General features: G+C 42.1%; 2 protein-coding genes across 7 annotated transcripts in view; one reads left to right on the forward strand and one right to left on the reverse strand.

The window, feature by feature from the left end:
* CC2D1B (coiled-coil and C2 domain containing 1B) overlaps positions 1 to 10,762 on the forward strand; it is a 40,034-nt gene extending 29,272 nt beyond the window's left edge. For both annotated transcript variants that reach the window (XM_075759411.1, XM_075759412.1), the window contains exons 23-25: positions 3,556 to 3,646; positions 4,346 to 4,477; positions 6,030 to 10,762. In XM_075759411.1, the coding sequence (XP_075615526.1) occupies positions 3,556 to 3,646; positions 4,346 to 4,465 (211 nt within the window). In that variant the 3' untranslated portion in view covers positions 4,466 to 4,477; positions 6,030 to 10,762. The remainder of the gene's footprint in view (positions 1 to 3,555; positions 3,647 to 4,345; positions 4,478 to 6,029) is intronic.
* Positions 9,116 to 19,108, reverse strand: part of ZFYVE9 (zinc finger FYVE-type containing 9) — a 60,643-nt gene continuing 50,650 nt past the window's right edge. For all 5 annotated transcript variants that reach the window (XM_075759409.1, XM_075759406.1, XM_075759410.1 and 2 more), the window contains 7 exons: positions 18,881 to 18,985; positions 15,968 to 16,118; positions 14,448 to 14,528; positions 12,895 to 13,057; positions 11,632 to 11,737; positions 10,434 to 10,610; positions 9,116 to 9,617 (listed from right to left, as the gene is read on the reverse strand). In XM_075759409.1, the coding sequence (XP_075615524.1) occupies positions 9,456 to 9,617; positions 10,434 to 10,610; positions 11,632 to 11,737; positions 12,895 to 13,057; positions 14,448 to 14,528; positions 15,968 to 16,118; positions 18,881 to 18,985 (945 nt within the window). In that variant the 3' untranslated portion in view covers positions 9,116 to 9,455. The remainder of the gene's footprint in view (positions 9,618 to 10,433; positions 10,611 to 11,631; positions 11,738 to 12,894; positions 13,058 to 14,447; positions 14,529 to 15,967; positions 16,119 to 18,880; positions 18,986 to 19,108) is intronic.

A 19,108-nucleotide genomic window follows, 5' to 3' on the forward strand; every position in this document is an offset into this window, starting at 1 on the left:
AAGAGGAATTGATGAGCCTGAGAAGGTAATGATTCAGCTTCAAATTCTTCTGATTCTTAGCCAATTTGATTTTAGTCATCAGGACTAGAAGATTTAAATGTTACATGGGATAACTTTGTAGAATAATAAAATGGCAGCAAAACATTAACAGCAGTAAAGCAGATGACATGATGGCAGAACTAGTGTTGCTTTTGTACTTCTCTTCATTCTGAGGATCTTACAATATTTACCGAACACTGCCAGCAAACTGTTAGACTATCTTGAGAGAGACGGATTTCCCTCATCTTGGAGATCAAGACGATGAGGTGGATGTTACCGATTGGTAACGTTCAGGGAAATCATCCTACGTCTAGGCTCATTAATGATTTATTCGAGATTGAAGTGGCCTATGTTCACTAATCCGCAAGTTGGTTGTGATCCATGACTTGTTTGGGATGTTTGAAAACCTGGTTTTGTCTCAGTGGCTCTTTGTGCTATTCTTTGTTTCTATTACTGGGACACATAGAAATGACCTATGGGTTCTTCAAGATGGTTTTCAAATTGTAGATGTCATAATCTGTGAGCTGGATTCTCATTGTTTTTACTCCAGATCTTCCATTTGCATCTCCATCGAAGCAAAAGCTAATTTTCTTCCTCTTCCTGTATCAATCCTGTCTGCTCTGTTGTTCAAAATTGCACCGTTTGAGATTCTGCCTCTTTTGCATAGAACTGCTAAGCGTTTACTTTCTTTAAAACCTTTTTCCCTGTCTTTCACATGCCATTGCACATATGGGGCATATCCTGTTCTCTTACCAGCTGGAACTGCGCTTGTTTTTAAGGTCTGAGCTCAGGCTTAAGTTCACCCATTGAGGAACAATCTCCAGTGATTCCTGAGTTGTATGCCAGCTCCAGAGTGTCCTTTGAAGCCTTTTCAAAGACTAGCAAAAAAAAATCTCTGCAGGTTGTCTCTTTAACAAGTTATTTGTTTGTAAGAATGTATTTATCTGCTTGTTTCTGGATTGGGGTGGAGGGGTGGCAGTTCCCCTGGGCAAATAACAACAGGGAAGGAGAAAAAAAGAACAACTGCCTACTGATCACCTTCCCCAGCCATCTTCTGAGGAGAAGGGAGAGGATTAAGTGATCCAGGCTCTTTTCTGAAGACTGTCTGCTCCCTGTCTTTCTTCAAGACTATAAATGACTAATACTTCAGAAATGCTTGCAGATGTTGTAGTTTTGGGGTCTCTGATAGCTCTTTGACCATCTCCCGAGAATTATTTTCTCTCAGCAAGCAAAGGAGACTTGTTTCAGGTCGTATATATTACACTTCAGTTTAAAAAACACTTTCAAGTAAAAACCCAGCAATGTATTTTTCCAAAGGAAAAGTCTTTCCTTAAACCTCTCCTAAAAGCTTCTAAAGATAAAAGGAAATTTCCCCAGAGCTGTTTCTGAAGCCTTGGCCTAGAGCAAGTTCACATTCTTCACTTGCAGACCCCCTAGAACTGAGCAGGGATGAACCAGTCTTTATTGTTTTTTGAATTATAAAATGGAAAATCACCTTAAAAAATTCAGCTAGAAGAATTGCTGATTCTCTTTAAAAGTTTATGAACAAAGTGTCCAACATACTGCAGTACAATTACGTAATGCTGCTTCATTTTAAGGTGCTTCTGAAGTAAAGGAAGTATTCTAGCATGTAAGCTGATAAATTCTGAATTTTTCTAAATGATTTTGTGAGTCTACAAAATGTAGACTCATAGATGGAGAATACAGTCTCATCTTTGGAAGGCTTTCTGTCACAACTCATAGGCATGGTGTTTGGAGGCAGTGCTATCAGCCCCTGAGGTACTTGTGACATTGTTTTTTCTTTACTACAGCAATTTGTGGTGACATGGACAAACTGACAAATAAGAAGCAATCTGAACAGCTGAGCTGGAGTCTTTCACATCCTTCAGCAACAGGTTTTGGAACAGATGTACTTCCTAATAGTGACTGGCTGCATGGCATTCAGAGTAGTAGTGGTCTTGCATTCTTTATCCCATCCAGAAGTGTCTGAGCTCCCTCCTGGGAGCACGCTGCAGCCTGGGCTAATGGTACCAGACCATTGTCATCCTCATCTATAGAGACGTAGGTGCTATATGAGCTGTGGCGTTCCTGATGCTACTTCTGAACACGCAAGCCAGAAAGCGAGGTTCAAGTCTGGATGCCATGTTCCTTGGGCTGCGGTTGATATGAGCTATTTGGAGAATATATGAATGAAGCAATCGTTGAGGTGGTGGATGTGAGGAAACAACCTCACTCCTTTTCCAGTCAGAGATTTTAGACAGTCGAGTTCAGGGACGTTCACTTGGAAATTGTAGGCACTGATGCAGCGTCAGGTCTGTGTATTGATGGACTGGTTACTGTTGCCACAGATGACGTGATCATCAGGCTCCATATCATAATCTTCAGCATTTTCATTGCATATGTCAAGTCTTGCCTGATAGTATCTTAGTATCTCTTAATGATCATAGGAAGAAGGGGTGGATGTTTTGGGGTTGGGTTTTTGTTTGTTTGTTGGTTTGCTTGCTGGGTTTTTTTCCCTAAATAGAATGGCATAAAAAAGGAAGCTTCTGAATTCTTGGCAGATTTCCTGTCTAAAACATGACAGGCATGGCTGATGGCTTTCCTGCCTCCAGAATCTCTAGATTTTGGTTGTTTATCAAACCTTTTGGAGACTGATTCACAGCAGTGCTTGGATGCAGGCAAAGAAATCCAGTGCTTTGAGCTGAACACTTCTGTGGCATTAGTGTGTTTTAGTCTTAGCTGTGGCCTTTTGGAGGACTTTGTCTGGATAAGGATTACACCACCTATCTCTGTTACGGTAAAGATGGAACTTTTGCCGATAAAACTGTTAAACAGATGTGACTGCAGCAGAGAAAAGTTGGTTCTTTTCCTTGCAGGATAAAAATGCTCTGTGTTTCATTTCAGCAGACTAGAAATTCTAAAATGATAGTTCTTGACTGTTAAAACTACCAGTATGAAGTTGAATCAAAACAATAGCTGAAATGAAATGTTCTTACTTGTTGAAATTGAGTGCTTTGATTTGTCAAAATGAAACAGAATGATTCACGTGACTTTTTCCTAATAAGCAGTTTGCCAAAACCAGCATGTGCCTGTGAAATGTTTGTTTTGATGAGAGATGCAACTTCCTTGGGAAGTTTTTCAGCCTGTTCTATTAAACAGCCCATTGCAGCAGCTTGCTGTCTGTCCTGGCTGTTGGGCCGTTCTTCCCCATTGCCCTGTGCAGGCACGCAAGCTGCTGCTGTTCCAAGTGCTAGTTTAGGTCATTGTCGTTCTTCACTACTTCGTCCTTAATTTGGTTGCAAGAGAATAATTAAAAAATGAGCTTCTCTATCTTGTCCTTGTAGTCTAGTTCATGAAGGGTTTGCCCCTTGTAGCCTGGTTTGTAGGGTTTGTGTCTTGCCTAGCCCTCCTGGATGCAGTGATGGTGCAAATAGTGATTTAGTGAAATAGCTTGCTTTCTCTTTAATGTTCTGAAAAACCTTACCCATTCAATTAAGGAAGCTTTCTTTGAAACAGGTCCTTTTTCAGAAGTGACAAGCATGTGGGGACAGCACACTTGAAACTGGAAAAGCTGGAATCAGAATGTGAAGTTAGAGAGATCATCGAGGTATGTTTTCTGGGTGAGGTGTGTTCTTCTAGTGAGTAGTATTTGAACACAAAGGGAAAATGAATATTCACATTGCATAAATGTATCTGGATACAGGTGACAAATTTTGTATTGGATGAGTTAATAAACAATGGGCTGTTCTTTGCTTTATCATCTCTTGAAGCTTGTCTTAGCTGTGACCATTCTGGGAACTTCTTGGGGACACTCTTCTGCAAATTATCTGTATCAACATAGTTTTTGTTGTCAGGACCAGAAATTCAGGTGATTCCCAAACACATTTGTGTTGGTAGCCAACAGATCAAAGGGTTCAGTGAAGACTGACAGAGAGCTGCCCTAAGATCCAGTAGATCATTAAATGGAACCTTAAAAAAAAATAATCCCTTGGCCTGCATCACAGCCACACTGAGCGTCCTCTGAGCTGCCCAAGGAGCCCATTTGCACGTGGGTGGCTTGGTGCGTGGCAGGCAGAGGTGGTGCAGCCGTTGGTACAGCTGCCTGGCGCTGGTCATGTGGGGGACCTGCTCTGCTGCATCACGAATCTGGGGAAGCAGATGGCTGTGACCCCTCCTGGCATTGCTGTCACTTGCAGGTGATCTGTCAGTCGTGGGGAAGTCAAGTCAGTGGTTACCTTAGGCGCTATGGCTTGACATCATCACTCTTGTGTGTGCTCACTGCCTTTCTTTTTTGCGGCTTTTTCAGATTTTTGATGGCAGAAAGCCCACTGGAGGGAAACTGGAGGTGAAAGCGAGACTCAGGGAGCCCCTCAGTGGTCAAGATCTTCAAACAGTTACAGAAAACTGGCTGGTCCTTGAACACTAGTTCCTATCAGAGGTATGAATACTGCATCTAAAGATGGTCTGGCCAGAACTTGACAGGGCGACAGATAAACTCTGCCTGAATAATGTCTTTTGTTGACATTGACCTAATTACATAGCTCTGGCTTTGATAGCATTCATCTTTACATTTGTAGTGGTGAGTTGACTTAATTTCAGAAATGAGGTTACAGAATCTCTGATTAGTTTGTGTATCAAAGATGCTATTTCACAATCACCTGAAATACAGGGAGAGCTTGTAGCATCACCGTTATTTAGAAGATTATTTAGAAAATAAGACTGACGAATCCTTTCTCAGAGGGAGGGTGCTTTCTGTCCATCCTTATTGTTAGCAAAAAAACCTCTCAGACTTAGCAAGGACCCTTCCCCTACCAGCAGCTAGAGAAGGGCATTCGTTTGTCCCACAAAATTCTATGTGACTGCATCTGAAAGGGAAACTATGAGAAACAGGCTTTCTTCTGGGTACTTGAGTCTTCTGGGCAGGGAGAAACAGCACAGTGGAATGCAGGCTACCTGAAGGAACTGTGCCTGGTGCCCGCTGTGCTCGTATCAAGTACAGAGGTGGAGCTGTGTGCTGCCAAAGTGGCTGTATGTTAGGAAGATGAAGAAGAGGGAGGCTTCCCCTTCTTGCCAGCTTCTATGGAAACTGGTTTTGGAGCTTGCCTTCCTTTCTCAGGCTCTGCTTTTTAGATATCATAAATTCTTTCTTCTTAAGAAAAACAAAAGCAAATAAATACCAAAAATTCTGGTATCTTTTTTTTTTTTAAAGTGATTTTTCTACACAGCTCATGTTCGTAAAACCCAGGAGAGGGCTCTGATTCGCTAGGGACAGTCAGTTCTCCCTTGGGCGTAGATTGCCCGCAGGCACAGGGCGTTATCGGCAGGGTTATGACCGCGCTGATCCCTGCTGAGCAGGTATTTACAGTACCGCGATAGCGCCGACAGCCCTCCTCTTGGACCATGACCTTGCTGGTACAAGCATGGAACAAACCTCACCTTTTCTGATGGAAACCAGATGATGTATAAACGTAGCATTTCTAATAAGTAATCCCTCCTCCTTTGCTTGAACTCCTGGAGTCTCTGTGCTCCCTCTTACTTAGTATATCGTTTTGCTTTGCATTTATAAATGGGCGTTAAGGTAAAACTTACCAGCTTCCAGCAACAATGCCCGTTTGCCACACCTTTGCTTCCAAATTGTGTTAGGTTGTACAGATTGAGAGGTTGTTTCAATACACAAGTCTGAATTTGTAGCACCAAAGGGACTGTTTGTCTAGTGATTCCTTCCTTGCAGCCAAAGAGGTCAGCGAGCTGCCTGCAGCGTCACAGCTGGGCTGTGAGGGACACCTTTGGCTGTATCCAAAGTAACAACTTGGCCTTGTGCCGTGACTGCACACCTACACGTTTTCAATCACTAAAGCTTAATAATTTTTCTCGTTGACCATCCAGAAAATTCACATCAGCATTTTACATATAACGTGACCTTGAATTGTGAACATCTGTTAAGTACTACAGCAAGTGATTTTGGTTTTTGTTGTTTTTTTTTTCCCCAGATTCATTGGAATGTTGGATGACTGTATGTAGAAAGATGCTGCTAGCTGCAAGCACCAAAGATGTTAAATGAATGCACTACTGAACCTAATGTCTATTTTGATAACAGCCATAGTGCTTATTAATAACTTTAAGGCAAATGTCAGGCTCTGGAAATTTGCTGCAGGTCTTTGTTACCGGTCTACACAAAATAGACAGAATTGCCTTAACGTGGGACTACTCATGTAGCACCAGGGTGAATGTTACATTAACTATGCATAGCGGTGTGTGGAAAGTTTAGCCCCTTACAAACTCCCTGAGGTAGTGCAAAAACTTCTCAGTCAAGTCACAGGTAAGACCTTTACTAGAATTCATTCCTTCACGTGTACAAGCAGCCAACAGGGCACAATGAACAGTCTGCCGCTGCTGTGTCTGTTCTCTCTTACCAAGGCCTGTTTGGTTTGGGGTTTTTGTTTCCTAAAATAAGAGGAGAGAGAACTCGGGCAGCAATCTAGCAGCAGCATGTCCCTTCTGCATGCCGCTGCCACACGAAGTTACACGGGATGTGGCCTTTCCAAAGGAAAGAATGCAGGATGTCGCAGCGGCAGGTGGTTACAGATCTACATTGTCGTTCTGGCTACGAGTGGTCTGCCATGCTTGCCACACTGCGTGTTTAGTGTGGCCTGGGGACTGTGCCTTCATCCTTTTTTTCTTTTTTAATTTAAAAAAGTACACTAGGCTGCTGCTTCCCTTATATTTTTACAAAGATAGGCTTTTACAGTTCTTCCAGGTGATGGGGAAAACAGCCACTCTTTGTCATGTAGAAATCTGGATTTAAGACTATTTTCAGGAATGTTTTTGATCAGCAGTGTACAAAAAATGGTACCAAATCTGTTTGTGTTTTTAAACCTCTGTGAGCTAAGAGAAACGACTGGTCGCAAAGGAGAAGATGTGCCTGCACTGGGGCGTCGGAGCCCTGCACCAGCTCTCGAGGTAGGGCGAAGCTGTAGTCAGAGAAGAGTCCGGACAAGTATGGCAGTGCTGCCTCTGTCTTCCTGAGCAGATGAAGACAATACAGTGTTTAGTTTTTAATTTCAATAAATTTAATATACAAAACTACATGTTGAAAATAAAAATATAATATGCAGTTTTTTGCAGTGTTAACTAACTGAATTTTAAAAGTACAATTTTTTTTTCTAAAACAAGTACTCATTTCTTAACAACATGGTAATTAAGGTCATTTAAAAGGCTATGGTTGAAGCAAACATGTCAGTCACCAGTTGATAGTGTTTTGCACAAACATAATCCAAACCTAAAAGACTTTTGGGGCAAAGGAAGAGAAGATAAAGATTTTTTCACCTCTTTTACTGCATTATTAAGCATAACAATGCAACTAAGGTACTGGGAAAGCCGCTGCTGTGGCAAAGCTGGAGTGCAGGCTCTAGAAGGAAGATTTTTACTTAGTTTATGGAACGCTCTTCCAGATACTGAATCTTGCTGACACCACATAGTGCTGCGCTGTGTCCCAAAGTGTGCAAAAACAGCCTGCAGAGGGGAGTCTGAAAGTAACCTGAGTCCTGCTCCACTGCACAAATCCATAGGAAGGCTAGCGATTGTGTAACAGCTTCAGGTCTGTCCCTCGTGAACCATGACGTAAGCCACATTAAGCCAGGCGCCTTTTCCCAACTGCCAGAGGTAAGATTTCACTTTGATGTAACATTTCTAACTGCAGGAGTGTGCTACCTCTTGCTGGCAAGCTTTATTTTCTGGAGTTGGACCCCAGGTCTCTGGCCTGCCTTCTCCAAGTGTTGGGTGGCAACCGCTGTGATTTGCAATATGGGATTTGTCAGAGTTTGCTTTTTTTTTTTTTTAAAAAGCAGTAGCCATTTATTCACAAATGCAGTCTGTACATAAGCTGTGCTGTCTTTACATAAAATACATTGCTACGTGTACAGCTACCTTTTCCTTTGCCCAGCTAATGCTGTATATTTGTTTAAAAAACACAGCGGTCTCACAGTAGCCTCGCACTTCCCTTCACATTTGAAAGGATCCCAATGCTACTCACATAAAGACAAAATAATCTCCACTGCGTCCACCAGAACCGACTGTGAGTAGGGGCTGTGCAAGGTCTGAGATACTGGGTTCACCGTAACTTAGCCCCTCTCTGCCTCAGTCAATTTTCTGTGTAGACAGGAGGAGAAACCTTCTCCCTCCTCCTGGGAGGGACTCAGACCAGCTGCTGTGCCTGGCTACAGCTGAACAAACCAAACCCTTCTCCTGCTTTCAGCTCTTTCCCTGGTTAGCAGCTTTCCATGGAGACAGTAAGAATGTGGAACCCCCTTTCCTCTGGCTGAGTCTCAATTCCAGCTTCACAAAGTCATGGCAGAGGCCAGCAGCTGCTTTCCTTCCTAAAGCCCTCTCAGGTGAGACCGAGAGCGCTGGGCCAAGCGCAAGTGTTCAGAGCTGACCAGAAAGCCTTTTTCAGCAGAACATGCAAGAACAGCCACTCTATACTTGTATCACAGGTAAGCTTTTACATGGCGCTGCTAATACGAAGTGCAAGCTGTCTTGTAGTACGTGACACTAGCGTTACACTACAGCATACAGCAAGGAGGAGACTTAAAGCTGCCCTGGGTGTTACTTTTCTTTAAAAAGCAGGACCTACTGGGGAAGAGGAATGAGCTATAACTGCACTTTAGGGCTAACGTTTTCTCTGCTTCATACAGATTTGTAAACAAAGTACAGAATAGCAGAGTTGTTCTAGGAGATTATAGAAATCTGCCAAGGTGACGGGTTTTATAGTAAATAGAGGAAAAAAGTAAACTAGCCTATTACACACACAAAACTGCAGTTTACATAATACCGCCTTCAGAGAGAGATGCCTGCCCTTCTGCTCACTTAGATGCATGTACAAGTGTTGGTATGGCTAAGTCATCTTTCCGTATCTCTCAAGGGCTACTCCAAACGTATTTCAACCAATAATCTGGTCAAAATAATGTAAACGTTACTTTTTAATGTCTACAGAATAACCACAAACGGCATTATGATGAGGTCAGAATGGAGGTCTTGATTGTTGTTTCTTACGTGTCCATCTACAAACAGTACAAGATTGGAGTTTCACTTTTTATTTACGCCCCAGTGATCTTTGCACCCGTTTGAGCATTTAGAGTACATGACTGTAAGTCTTTAAACATGAGCATTTTTCTAAACAGTAACAGAAGTGTATTAGCTGCAAGGATAGCATAGCCATGTTGTAGTATAGAAGCTGCCCTGATCCTCTGTTTGTTGACAATGCATAGAAGATTTAGAATTATGGAACAACTGTCCCTCCCTCCTCCCCCCCCCCTCCCCCAATAGTGTTAACAAAAGCTTAATTTTCCAGTTTTAAAGTGCAAATGATTCAGATACAACTGCTGCTGGAACAGGTCTGAACAGAAAATGAAGTCCTCTTATGAGATGTTTTCCAGAATATAAAAGATGAGCTCCATTATGACTGGCCCCTCACTCAACTGACACGCCCCTCCATGAATCACTGGAACTAAGGCACTGTCCAGGTCATTCATGTACTGAGAGGGCAGTGGCTGTCCATTACTCCCAGCTTGATAACCAACCTAAAAAATACAAAGTAAGAGTGGGTTTTACACAGAATAGGACACAAGGAGGACGAGCTGTGGGAGGGGCTGCAGCTTCTGCCTGGGGCAGTCAGGCCCTTGAGCAGCACACAGCAGGCTCTGAAGTGGCTTTTCCACTTGGTTTTGTTCTTCTCTAGGTTCCCAGTGGCTGCCTAGACAGAAGTAGCCTCTTTTTTCTCTACTGCTTTGTCAAAGCACACCGTTCAGAGCAGCAGGAACCGCACCCTGCGTTATCAGATTAAGTCATGCAGTATTTAAAAGCTGGTTGGTACTAAGAATGCATCCAGTCCAAGGCAAGGCCAGCTGTCTTGCCAGGACCCCCTTATCTCTGCTTCTAGCTTTTGCTGTAGAGCACTCGAGGGGACCTGCCAGCTGTTTCTCTGCCTTGCTCGCAGCGTGATCTTTTCCAAACAGCCGTGCTGTGAACAACGGTGTACGCTCGCCCAAGAGTACGTTTAATACACTCCTGTCTCAGTTCTGGTGAAAAGGGCAATTCAGTGTCCTCTGAGCAGGCGGCAGGCCCGCACCGCATGGGGCTGCTCGCTGGTCGCTGACCGTAGCCCTGGGGCTGCCAGTGCCATACGGGGGTCAGGCCTGGTGTTAATTCCGGCTAGGCTCTAGCTTTCCAATTTTAACAGGTGGCCTAAACCACTGACCAACAGTCAGCACCACTCGATTAACATCTGATGCTGGTACGTCTTCAACGGAATGGTCGAAGTGGTGTATTCCCTTTTAGGGGAACAAGCAAGGGAACAACACCCCACCCCAATTAAACCAAAACTAGCCAAGACTTACTTGATCTGAGTCAAGTGTAACACGCAGCCCTAGCTTAGTCATTCCATCTTCTTTCAACAACTTAAGATGAGGACAGAGAGCTAAGCAGAAAGCCTTTGCCACGTTTTCAGTCAATCTGCTGTGATCGGCTGGGTCGCTCAGACTGTTATGTTGCTCATCATTTTCCAGGAAAAACACCTGAAGAGTTAACACAAGACATACATAATGCTTGGCTTTTCTAGAAAATAAGGTTAATAACATGCAATTAAAATGTTTTACAAATGAAGATTTAAAGAAGAGCTGCTAAGGGAAGACCAACAAAAGACCCTGAAGACAAACCACCTTGGGGGGGGGGGGGGGTAAAAACTTCAAAAGAAAGCTTTAAATAGTCATCTTCTCAAAAAACTTTCAGTTCTGGTCAAAAGCCTCATGGAAAGTCACTATGTATTACACATAGTTTTTAATTTAAAAAAAAAGCTTTTAAATAGATGTTAATTTCAGAAAAATTCCCATTTTTAGTAGAAGCCTGAACATTTCTATTATTATTACTGCAACTGAACTTGTCTCTGTTAAGCCCAACTGACCCAGGGTAAAAAGGATACTAAGGTGGAAGCTGCAGAGTGAGTAACTTGGTTCCTCCTGGACAGGTTAAGTGAAATACTTCAAGAAATTTTTTAACACCAGCATTTGTGTGCTGGCAGAGTCACAGCTAACAGCAACGATGCAAGCGGTTTCTTAACGGAGCAGATACTGCAAGTGATTTATGCCACAGCACTTTGATTTAATTGCAACATTTTAGAGAAGGTGGCTCAAAATAACATTTTTTTTTTTTTAAAAATAATTACTAAGATCTGGCTCCATTTCAAAAGGTAGTTTTTTTTAACACAAATGCAGCTGAAACCCACTGTTACCTTGGGTAACACAGTAAGTGAGTATTTTTCTGGTTTCCCCATGTTCAACAGCCATACGTGCGGAGCAGTGGTGTAGAGGCTGGCTGTGAGAGCAACCCGAGCTGCACATCACTGATGGCATGGTTTATTCTACACCGTCCCATACTGAATCTTTCCTTCCAGGTAGGAAAGGATACAGGTGTGTTGTGAAGAATTTGCTGCTTTAGTTTTGGTGAGGAGGGAGAGCAGGTCAAAAGAAGAGGAGGCTGTGGTTGCAATCCCCAAATGCCACGTGTTGGTTTACGTGCAGCTCAATTTGACTGACTTACCTCTGTCCACCGAATGACCTTTCCGTTTGCCTTGTACTCTGAGCCATGAAATATCTTCACACTTGTTATAGACTCCATTGATTTGCCATCAATAGGGCTTGCAACACTGAAAGGGAGGGAAAAGGGTAAGATCCGACTTAGCAGAAGATGAGCTGAACAGTGCAAGAGACCTACGTTGGGATCAAAGGGCGACTCCTCTGCTACACCTCAGTCTTCCAACTGCCTCGCTGCAGGTTTTTTTTTTTTTTCCCCATAACTGAGCATTCTGCAATTTGAACTGCAACTTACCACATCAGCTTACCAGGGCATAGACGAAAATTAGCCTCAGAAGGGAACCCAAACGCCTCTCTCTGGGTGCAAACCCAGTGATCTTGAATGCAACTGCTAATTGTGACGAGGTGCTGGGCCTGGGGCTTCACTGTGAGCAGCCTTTCTGGAATGGGCTTCCTACCAGGCTGAGCACGAGGGCAGAGCTGAGAGGCAGCGCGCTCCCTGCTGTCCCCTGCAGCTCCTACCTGCCACCCGCCCAGGTCAATACGCGTAAGCCAGGTGCAGGAAGGACCTTCCTGAAGGTTTTCAGCAAAGCTGTGCACCAGAGCTGAGCGCTCATAACGTGCTAACACAGCAATGAGGTGTTTCATACAGACTGGATTTTTTTTTTTATTCATTTGTAACCTTAGTGCAGGCCAGCAATACCTGAAATGCTACTTAGCCCAGAATTTAATTATAGAACCTAAGACTGACACAGCGATCCTGAAACTACAGAAATATCCTTCTTTCTAGATGTTGAGTCCTTAAACATTGTACCCATCACAACAGCACTTTACTGCCATAAATACTTAAGCTGCCAAATAGACCTCTCTTTTGGCTTAAGTATCAACAGTCCAAATATACTGTTAATGTTCAGCACTTTTATTTCCAGCACTACTTAATGCAAACTAAGCACCAAGAGGGTAAAGTGACCACAATATGCAGGGTTCAGCACTGAGTGTTGGAGACAGATTAGTGGTTTCCAATAACTGGATATTAGCAATGGCAAAGAATCCATAGCATTGACAGCTTTCTAAATTGATGCCCAAAAGCTCTGGTATCTCAATTCCATTTTCATTACATTTAATTGCATCTTATCACTCAGAATAGAGGCCCAGACTTGTAATTCCTATTGATTTGAAGACTCATGCACCTTATAAGATCAATTAAAATTTTTAACAAATGCAGGCTAACAGTCACCACTCAATGTCAAGTGATTGCTCCTCTACTTACCCCTTACTAAAGTTTTTATCATCTTCTACCCACTGAATATGAACGTGTTCCTGAGGATCTTCAGCATCTACTTTGCCACAAGTGATGGTGAAGTCTTTCATCTCCCTCAAGGCCTGCCTCAAAGAGTCCATGTTCTCGGCAGTTATCTGGACCATGACTCCATCTAGGGAACCAAGAAATCCTCATAAGCCAAGGTAAGCCACAGTGAACAGAGCCCATATTAAAAAAAAAAAGAAACATCCTCTTTTTGCAAACAGAAAGGTTAAACATCTATTTTTTAAGAGTCATAGGCAGCAACGCTACATAAGACCATTTCTGAGTGCTCAGATTCCTAAAAACATAGCATTGATGAGCATTGACCAGGGAAAACACAAGGATAATGTGAAGTCCATCTACCGGGTAAAAAGTCAGCTACAGCAATGGCTGCATTAGTTTGCCTCAACACTTGACACCTGCTCTAGGCAAACCCTCAGAAACCCTGTGTGACTCCCTCCATTCCGTTATCACCCCTGCTGGCACTGGAAGCAGCACTCCAGCGGCTACAAGAGTTTTTGGGAAGTCAATGCTTGCCTGACAGTGGGAAAAGGTACAGAGTTTGGATGGGATCAGTTTAAATTACTGCAGAAATAACTTAGGAATGATACACTTCCCCAGTGTACAGACTCCTTGCCTGAATCCATCTGTACCTCTGTCTTGCACTAAACCACCAATTTGACACAGAAAATGGTATAATGACCTACTTATCCTGATTTACCGTCAGATGGCTGCTTTTCAGCCCTGGCTGACCACTCACCCATGGACTGCATGCTCATACAGCTGCAAGCTCTCAAGTTGGCGCAGCTTAACGAGTTCCTGCTCATCAGCAGAGCTGTGCTAACTAATTGCACGTTTAGGCTTCTTGCATACCTCACTCACAGACCGTAAGGAGCACACTTAAAACACTAGTGTCTGCACTGTCACATCTGCGGTGAGGTTAGACTACAAAGTTCTGTAGCTCAGCTAACAAGCAATAATGGCTTTCAATCCAGTGCACACAGTTGGCATTTATTTCTGTGATACAACAATTGGTAACAGAAGAACGAACCAACTCAAAGAGGTACCAGCTCAACAATCTCAACTTTTCACGTTCTCATCTGCCCACATAAAAGCATATAAACGATGCACATTCATAATCTTGCATAACGCAGAGCTATTTGGGAAGAGAGTGAGTTTAGCAGGGCTTCCTCTCCTGGTTGGTGGATTAGACATGCCATATTTCCTACGCTCACAATTTCCTCATTCAACCCAAACCAGTAAACTGATCACAGGCTCACAAGTCAGTAATTTCATATCTTACTCTCATTTCCCTGTGTCCCTGTTCTACAGCATCTAGACAAGTTCCTTCTCATTAAAGGAAACAGGGGTGGGGGTTTTTTTGGCTAAAAAGTAGGATAAAGCTGAAGCAGCAGCATGATTCAAATGCCCAAGGCACAACAGCAGAGCCCTGATAACTACAGACCTGAGCCACATTAAGAGGGAAGCAGTGTGTTTTACGCAAGCAGTTCAGTTCTTACCTTCTACTATACTGGATTTGGCAAGGTAGCCCGAAGAGGATTTTAAAGCTCCACTGAACACAAAGAAGCTGGCACCAGTCACTGCAACAACAACAGGGGTGATTTAGTGAGGCTTTCGTCAACACAATGCCTTACACAAGAATCAGGTATCACAGCTCTATCACCCAGAGAGGTGATTAATCTAAATCAGGACAAATGCTGCTTAGAATTATGGTGGCTTTAATGCACATCATAGGCTTGGATATGGATGGGCAAATGACCCAGTTATTTTCTAAACTGGACAACAGTTTTTGTCAACCTTAAATGCTCATATTTCGTCACTCTCCTTCTCCCCATACACACATCTAAGTTTCAGGACTACTAATTTAGGGTAACCAAGTACATAATTTATTTCTAACTGTTCCCACACAGCTGGCAAAGATTGTGAGCGAGCTGTTAATGGATCACGCTAACACCAACCCACTGGCAAGGACACAGCTCAAAGCCACCTGATTTAAAGTTCTCTTAAATGACCACTAAGTATCACGAAATTCCTGCTGGAAATCCCTCCTCTTGTCCCATAGGTAAAATGAAGTCAGCTAAGACCATCAATCCTGAGTGACATCCTGTGCCAGTACACTCACTGGAGTGACTGGGGATACTTGCAAAACAAAAGTTGACCTCTGTCTTGCTTGTTCTCATTTGGAGATAGTATAAATGTCTTTGCCAGAAATTTTCCCCCAAACCACAACATTTACGTTCTCAGCACATTGCTGCTGCAGCCTTTCAGCCTACTCTAACAAAAATAAAGCCTGGAAATTGTCTTAAAGCCTTAGATTGTCTTAATTGAGGTGAACATGAGGAGTTTCTTGAAGATGCATTATTAAATGTAGGTTATTCTTATTTACCTTTCGCTCATACTAAACCTAATCTTCCTCCTTTTACATAGTATAGGTCAAGCACAGGCAACCACAACCTCACCTGCACTCCAGTAATGCCAAAGACAGCTCTCATTATTAATGTAGTTAGAGCACTGTGACCTCAGGAGCACCACAAGTCCTGAGCTGTATTGTTCAAGCAGTGTTGCCATATTTACAAGGGAGCAAGCTGTTACATGCTTTATTTTATGTGTGCTTGATCTATGAAAGTTGCTAGAACACCCCTCAGACAAGTTCGGGACAGCACCATTGACCTAGAGAAGCATGGTGGGGACCGTACACACGACGTGAACCGCACAGTGTGCCCCCGACATCTGAGATCATGGGTTCTGCAAGGCAAATAAAACACCAACAGGGTAAAGGGCAGATAGAGAAATGTGTTACTATTCCTTCTGTTGCATGTCTAACTCAAAGCTGCCCACTCAGTAACACCAGCAGTCAGAATTATTTTCTCTGAATGTCTTAACAGAAACTTGGTGAAATGCAGACAAACCCAGTTCTGACCGATTCAGAAAGCCACATGCAGTAACGGTAACACAAACGGCAAAGAAGTCATGCAGAGTGCCGGGAGGGAATGGCCTCCTCGTGAACCCCCACTCTTACCCTTCCTTGGCTGATTATGGATGCTGATGGCCTGCGTCTGGTAATTCCCGTCATCATTCTGAACGCACACCAGATGTGAGTCTGCTTTCTCGTTGAAGCATGCTCCCCCTGCTAGAACATGCTCATTGGATTTGTTCATGGCTTTCATCATCTGCAAAACAAAAAGGTTTATCATTTCTACACCGTTCATCAAGCACTACCATAAATAGGTGATTCCTGGAACACTTTAATCAGACAGAGCAAGCTTCTCAACAGTGCTCATATTCTCTGGTTAGATTTTAGCACTCAGAACCATAAACTGTTTTTGAAAAGAAGGTTCAGGTCTTACATTGTCTAGATGCTTTAAAGTACCACCTTTTATGTAATTAAGATAAAGGGTATAAGGGATAGCTGAGCTATAGGTTGCAAAAGCTATTTTCTCCAGCTGTTTCAAAAAAATAAATTCACAGGAAAAAAAAAAATTAGAAAAACATGGGGAGGAAATATATGGCTTGTTTATACAACTACAGTTGCTTGTGACATAAATCATAGATACTGCCTCCACAGTTCAGTGTTAGTCTGGAACTCAGACTTGTGGTGTTCAATCCTGGTTCTGCCATGACCAGGCACCAAAACTTCAGTGTCTCTGTGCTTCACCTGCATGACTTGGTGAAATTGAGATCAATGTTCCCATTTTGAAGACTTTTAAAAAAGATCAGAATCACAGACATCCAGAAATAATTTTAATTCTTTGCAAAGGAGGCCTCCAAAAAGCATCCAAAGAGCGTATGATATATATATATGCATTTTAGTTTTGCTGATTATCACCTAACATACGCCTAGTTACATGCCTTGACAAAATATTCTTGTAAATTATACAGTTTCTTTCCTTTTCTCCTCTCTTTCTCTTCACGGAGGCTCAGACTATGAGATTTTTGATCCAAAAAGAAAACTAAGTCATCTATCTCTGAAATTTGTTTCAAAAACAAAAATTACATGTTTGCTTTAAAAAAAAAAACCACTTATTAAATGACACACACACACACACCCCCCCCCAGTGAAAACCCTAAAGACAAGGAAAATGCTGAATTATTTGACATCCCTTAAGAACACTCATACTCCCATCCTCTGCTTCCTGTAGCTGATAAGCATGCACGCTACACACCACACATTTGTCTCTCTCAGTCTAACATAAGACCTTAATTATGGTGTCAGGAACATTAGCTGATGCTCACTATTGACAAATGGGCACAGGTGTAATGTTTCGGGAGGAAACTTAATTAAGATTTTGCATCAGACAACAGTGTATTTCATTATCTAGTTTACTGTGTCATGCTCCAGAAACAAGATTTAAGCTCAACCGCAGCCATCTTTATGGAGCCCAGGAGTTGCCTTTAGCATAACAAGAAACAACTGGCCATGGCAACCGCATTTTGTAACAAGGCAACTTACTAAAAAATGAGTCACCTTTGCTGAGGGACTAAACAGGGAACTAAGTATTACTAGAAGTTGTAGAAAATTTAAAAAATTTTGAAGATAAAAACATGTGTTTAATGGAAAAACTATATATTAATGTTTAATTTGTTAACTGCAGTCTGAATTTTCCACATTTAATCCGTGGATGAGAATTAAAATGAGTTTTTCACTTTCTATACAGATTGACTGATACTCTTCTAATTAAATGCTGCTTTACAGGGGAAAAAAAAGTAAAGGTCTTGTGGTTTAATTCATCTTAATTCAAACTAAACTCAGATGAAATATTTCTAGCAATTCAACCTTTCAACTGGATTGCAAGCAATAAAGTTAAATAAGTAACACTTTCTTCATTTAAAAAGTTGAATCCTTGCTTCACGCTGGAAGGAGAACCCAAGCACAATGCAGAGATTTTGCTAACCTGCATAACACAGGAATTTCCTCACAGTCGAGTTTTGTGCAGTGTCTAACATGGAACTGAAGCCGACACACTTCCAAATGCCAGGCACAGCTAACACTTACTAAACTGCATCTTGTGTGCCAATCTCTATTTACTTCACGCAAACTTTACTGACCTTTTCCATTTTCTCACAACTGCATCAAGAATTAATATGCCTTTTAACAGACCCTTTGTCTTCTTGCTTCATCAGTTTCAGCTTTTTCAAGCTTCACATAAGAACACTTTTTCCTTTTTTAAATTTATTTCTTTGCTCTCACTATTATTTTACTCAAATGCTTCTTGCAAGGAAATTCTCTCTTGAGATAAAGCTGCATTCTGCTCTGATACTACAAGAACTTTTACAAATAAAACTTTGCCCAGGAGGTTTGCTCTCACCCCAACTGCTGATTAGTTTCAAAATACCAAGTTACCCCCCGCTTCAGACAGAACACAAAATCAATCACCTTCTCCATTGTTCTCTTTCACTATTGTTCAAATATCTTCTCACACAGCTTTCTCAACAGCACTAAATCCTAAAGACACTGATGGATTTTCTCACACCAGAAATCAAGTATAAAAGTTAGATGCTGAGAGATATTTTACATAAAATAAACAGCAACCCAACAAATACTAATAAATGCTGTGAGTGTGCACATGCAACATCAGTGAGAAAAGCTAATAGTTTACCTCGTGTAAAGTTTGTCAACTTATTTGCTCAAATCAAACCAGCATTTAAAACACTCTACTACGTTCTGTCATTTACAATTACACTTTATATGTAAACAGTTAAAAACCTTGAAGAAAAAGAGTTTAAGAGTTTAACTAATACTAAACTGAATTGCATTCTTCCTGTGGAGCCACCCTCGCTCACTCTCAAAACACGTGCGCATCATGCATTTATCATTTGCTTTTGAGGCAGTTTTCCCTAGTGATAGTGAATAAAATAAAATAAAATTCCTTTAGATCCCAGGTCCTCCAACCACTAAGAAACTGTACACAAATGTATTTCTTATAAGCATTACCTCATTGTATCTGTTGCTGGGAATTTTGATGCTGGTTTTTCTGACCTCCATATCAACCACTAAACCTTGGACGACTGGCAGCGTGTACTGGTAATTTCTGAAGTCCTGGTAATTAAAACAAGTTTTTAAAAGTCAGACATGATGATCATCATTGACACTGTAGGTTTCATAACTATCCTAGTGACTACTAGTTAGCCCATTGAAATAATTGTAATCGGTGACTGAAAT

Source organism: Balearica regulorum, chromosome 8, assembly GCF_011004875.1.
Source record: "Balearica regulorum gibbericeps isolate bBalReg1 chromosome 8, bBalReg1.pri, whole genome shotgun sequence".
In the NCBI taxonomy this organism is placed as follows: Eukaryota; Metazoa; Chordata; class Aves; order Gruiformes; family Gruidae; genus Balearica; species Balearica regulorum.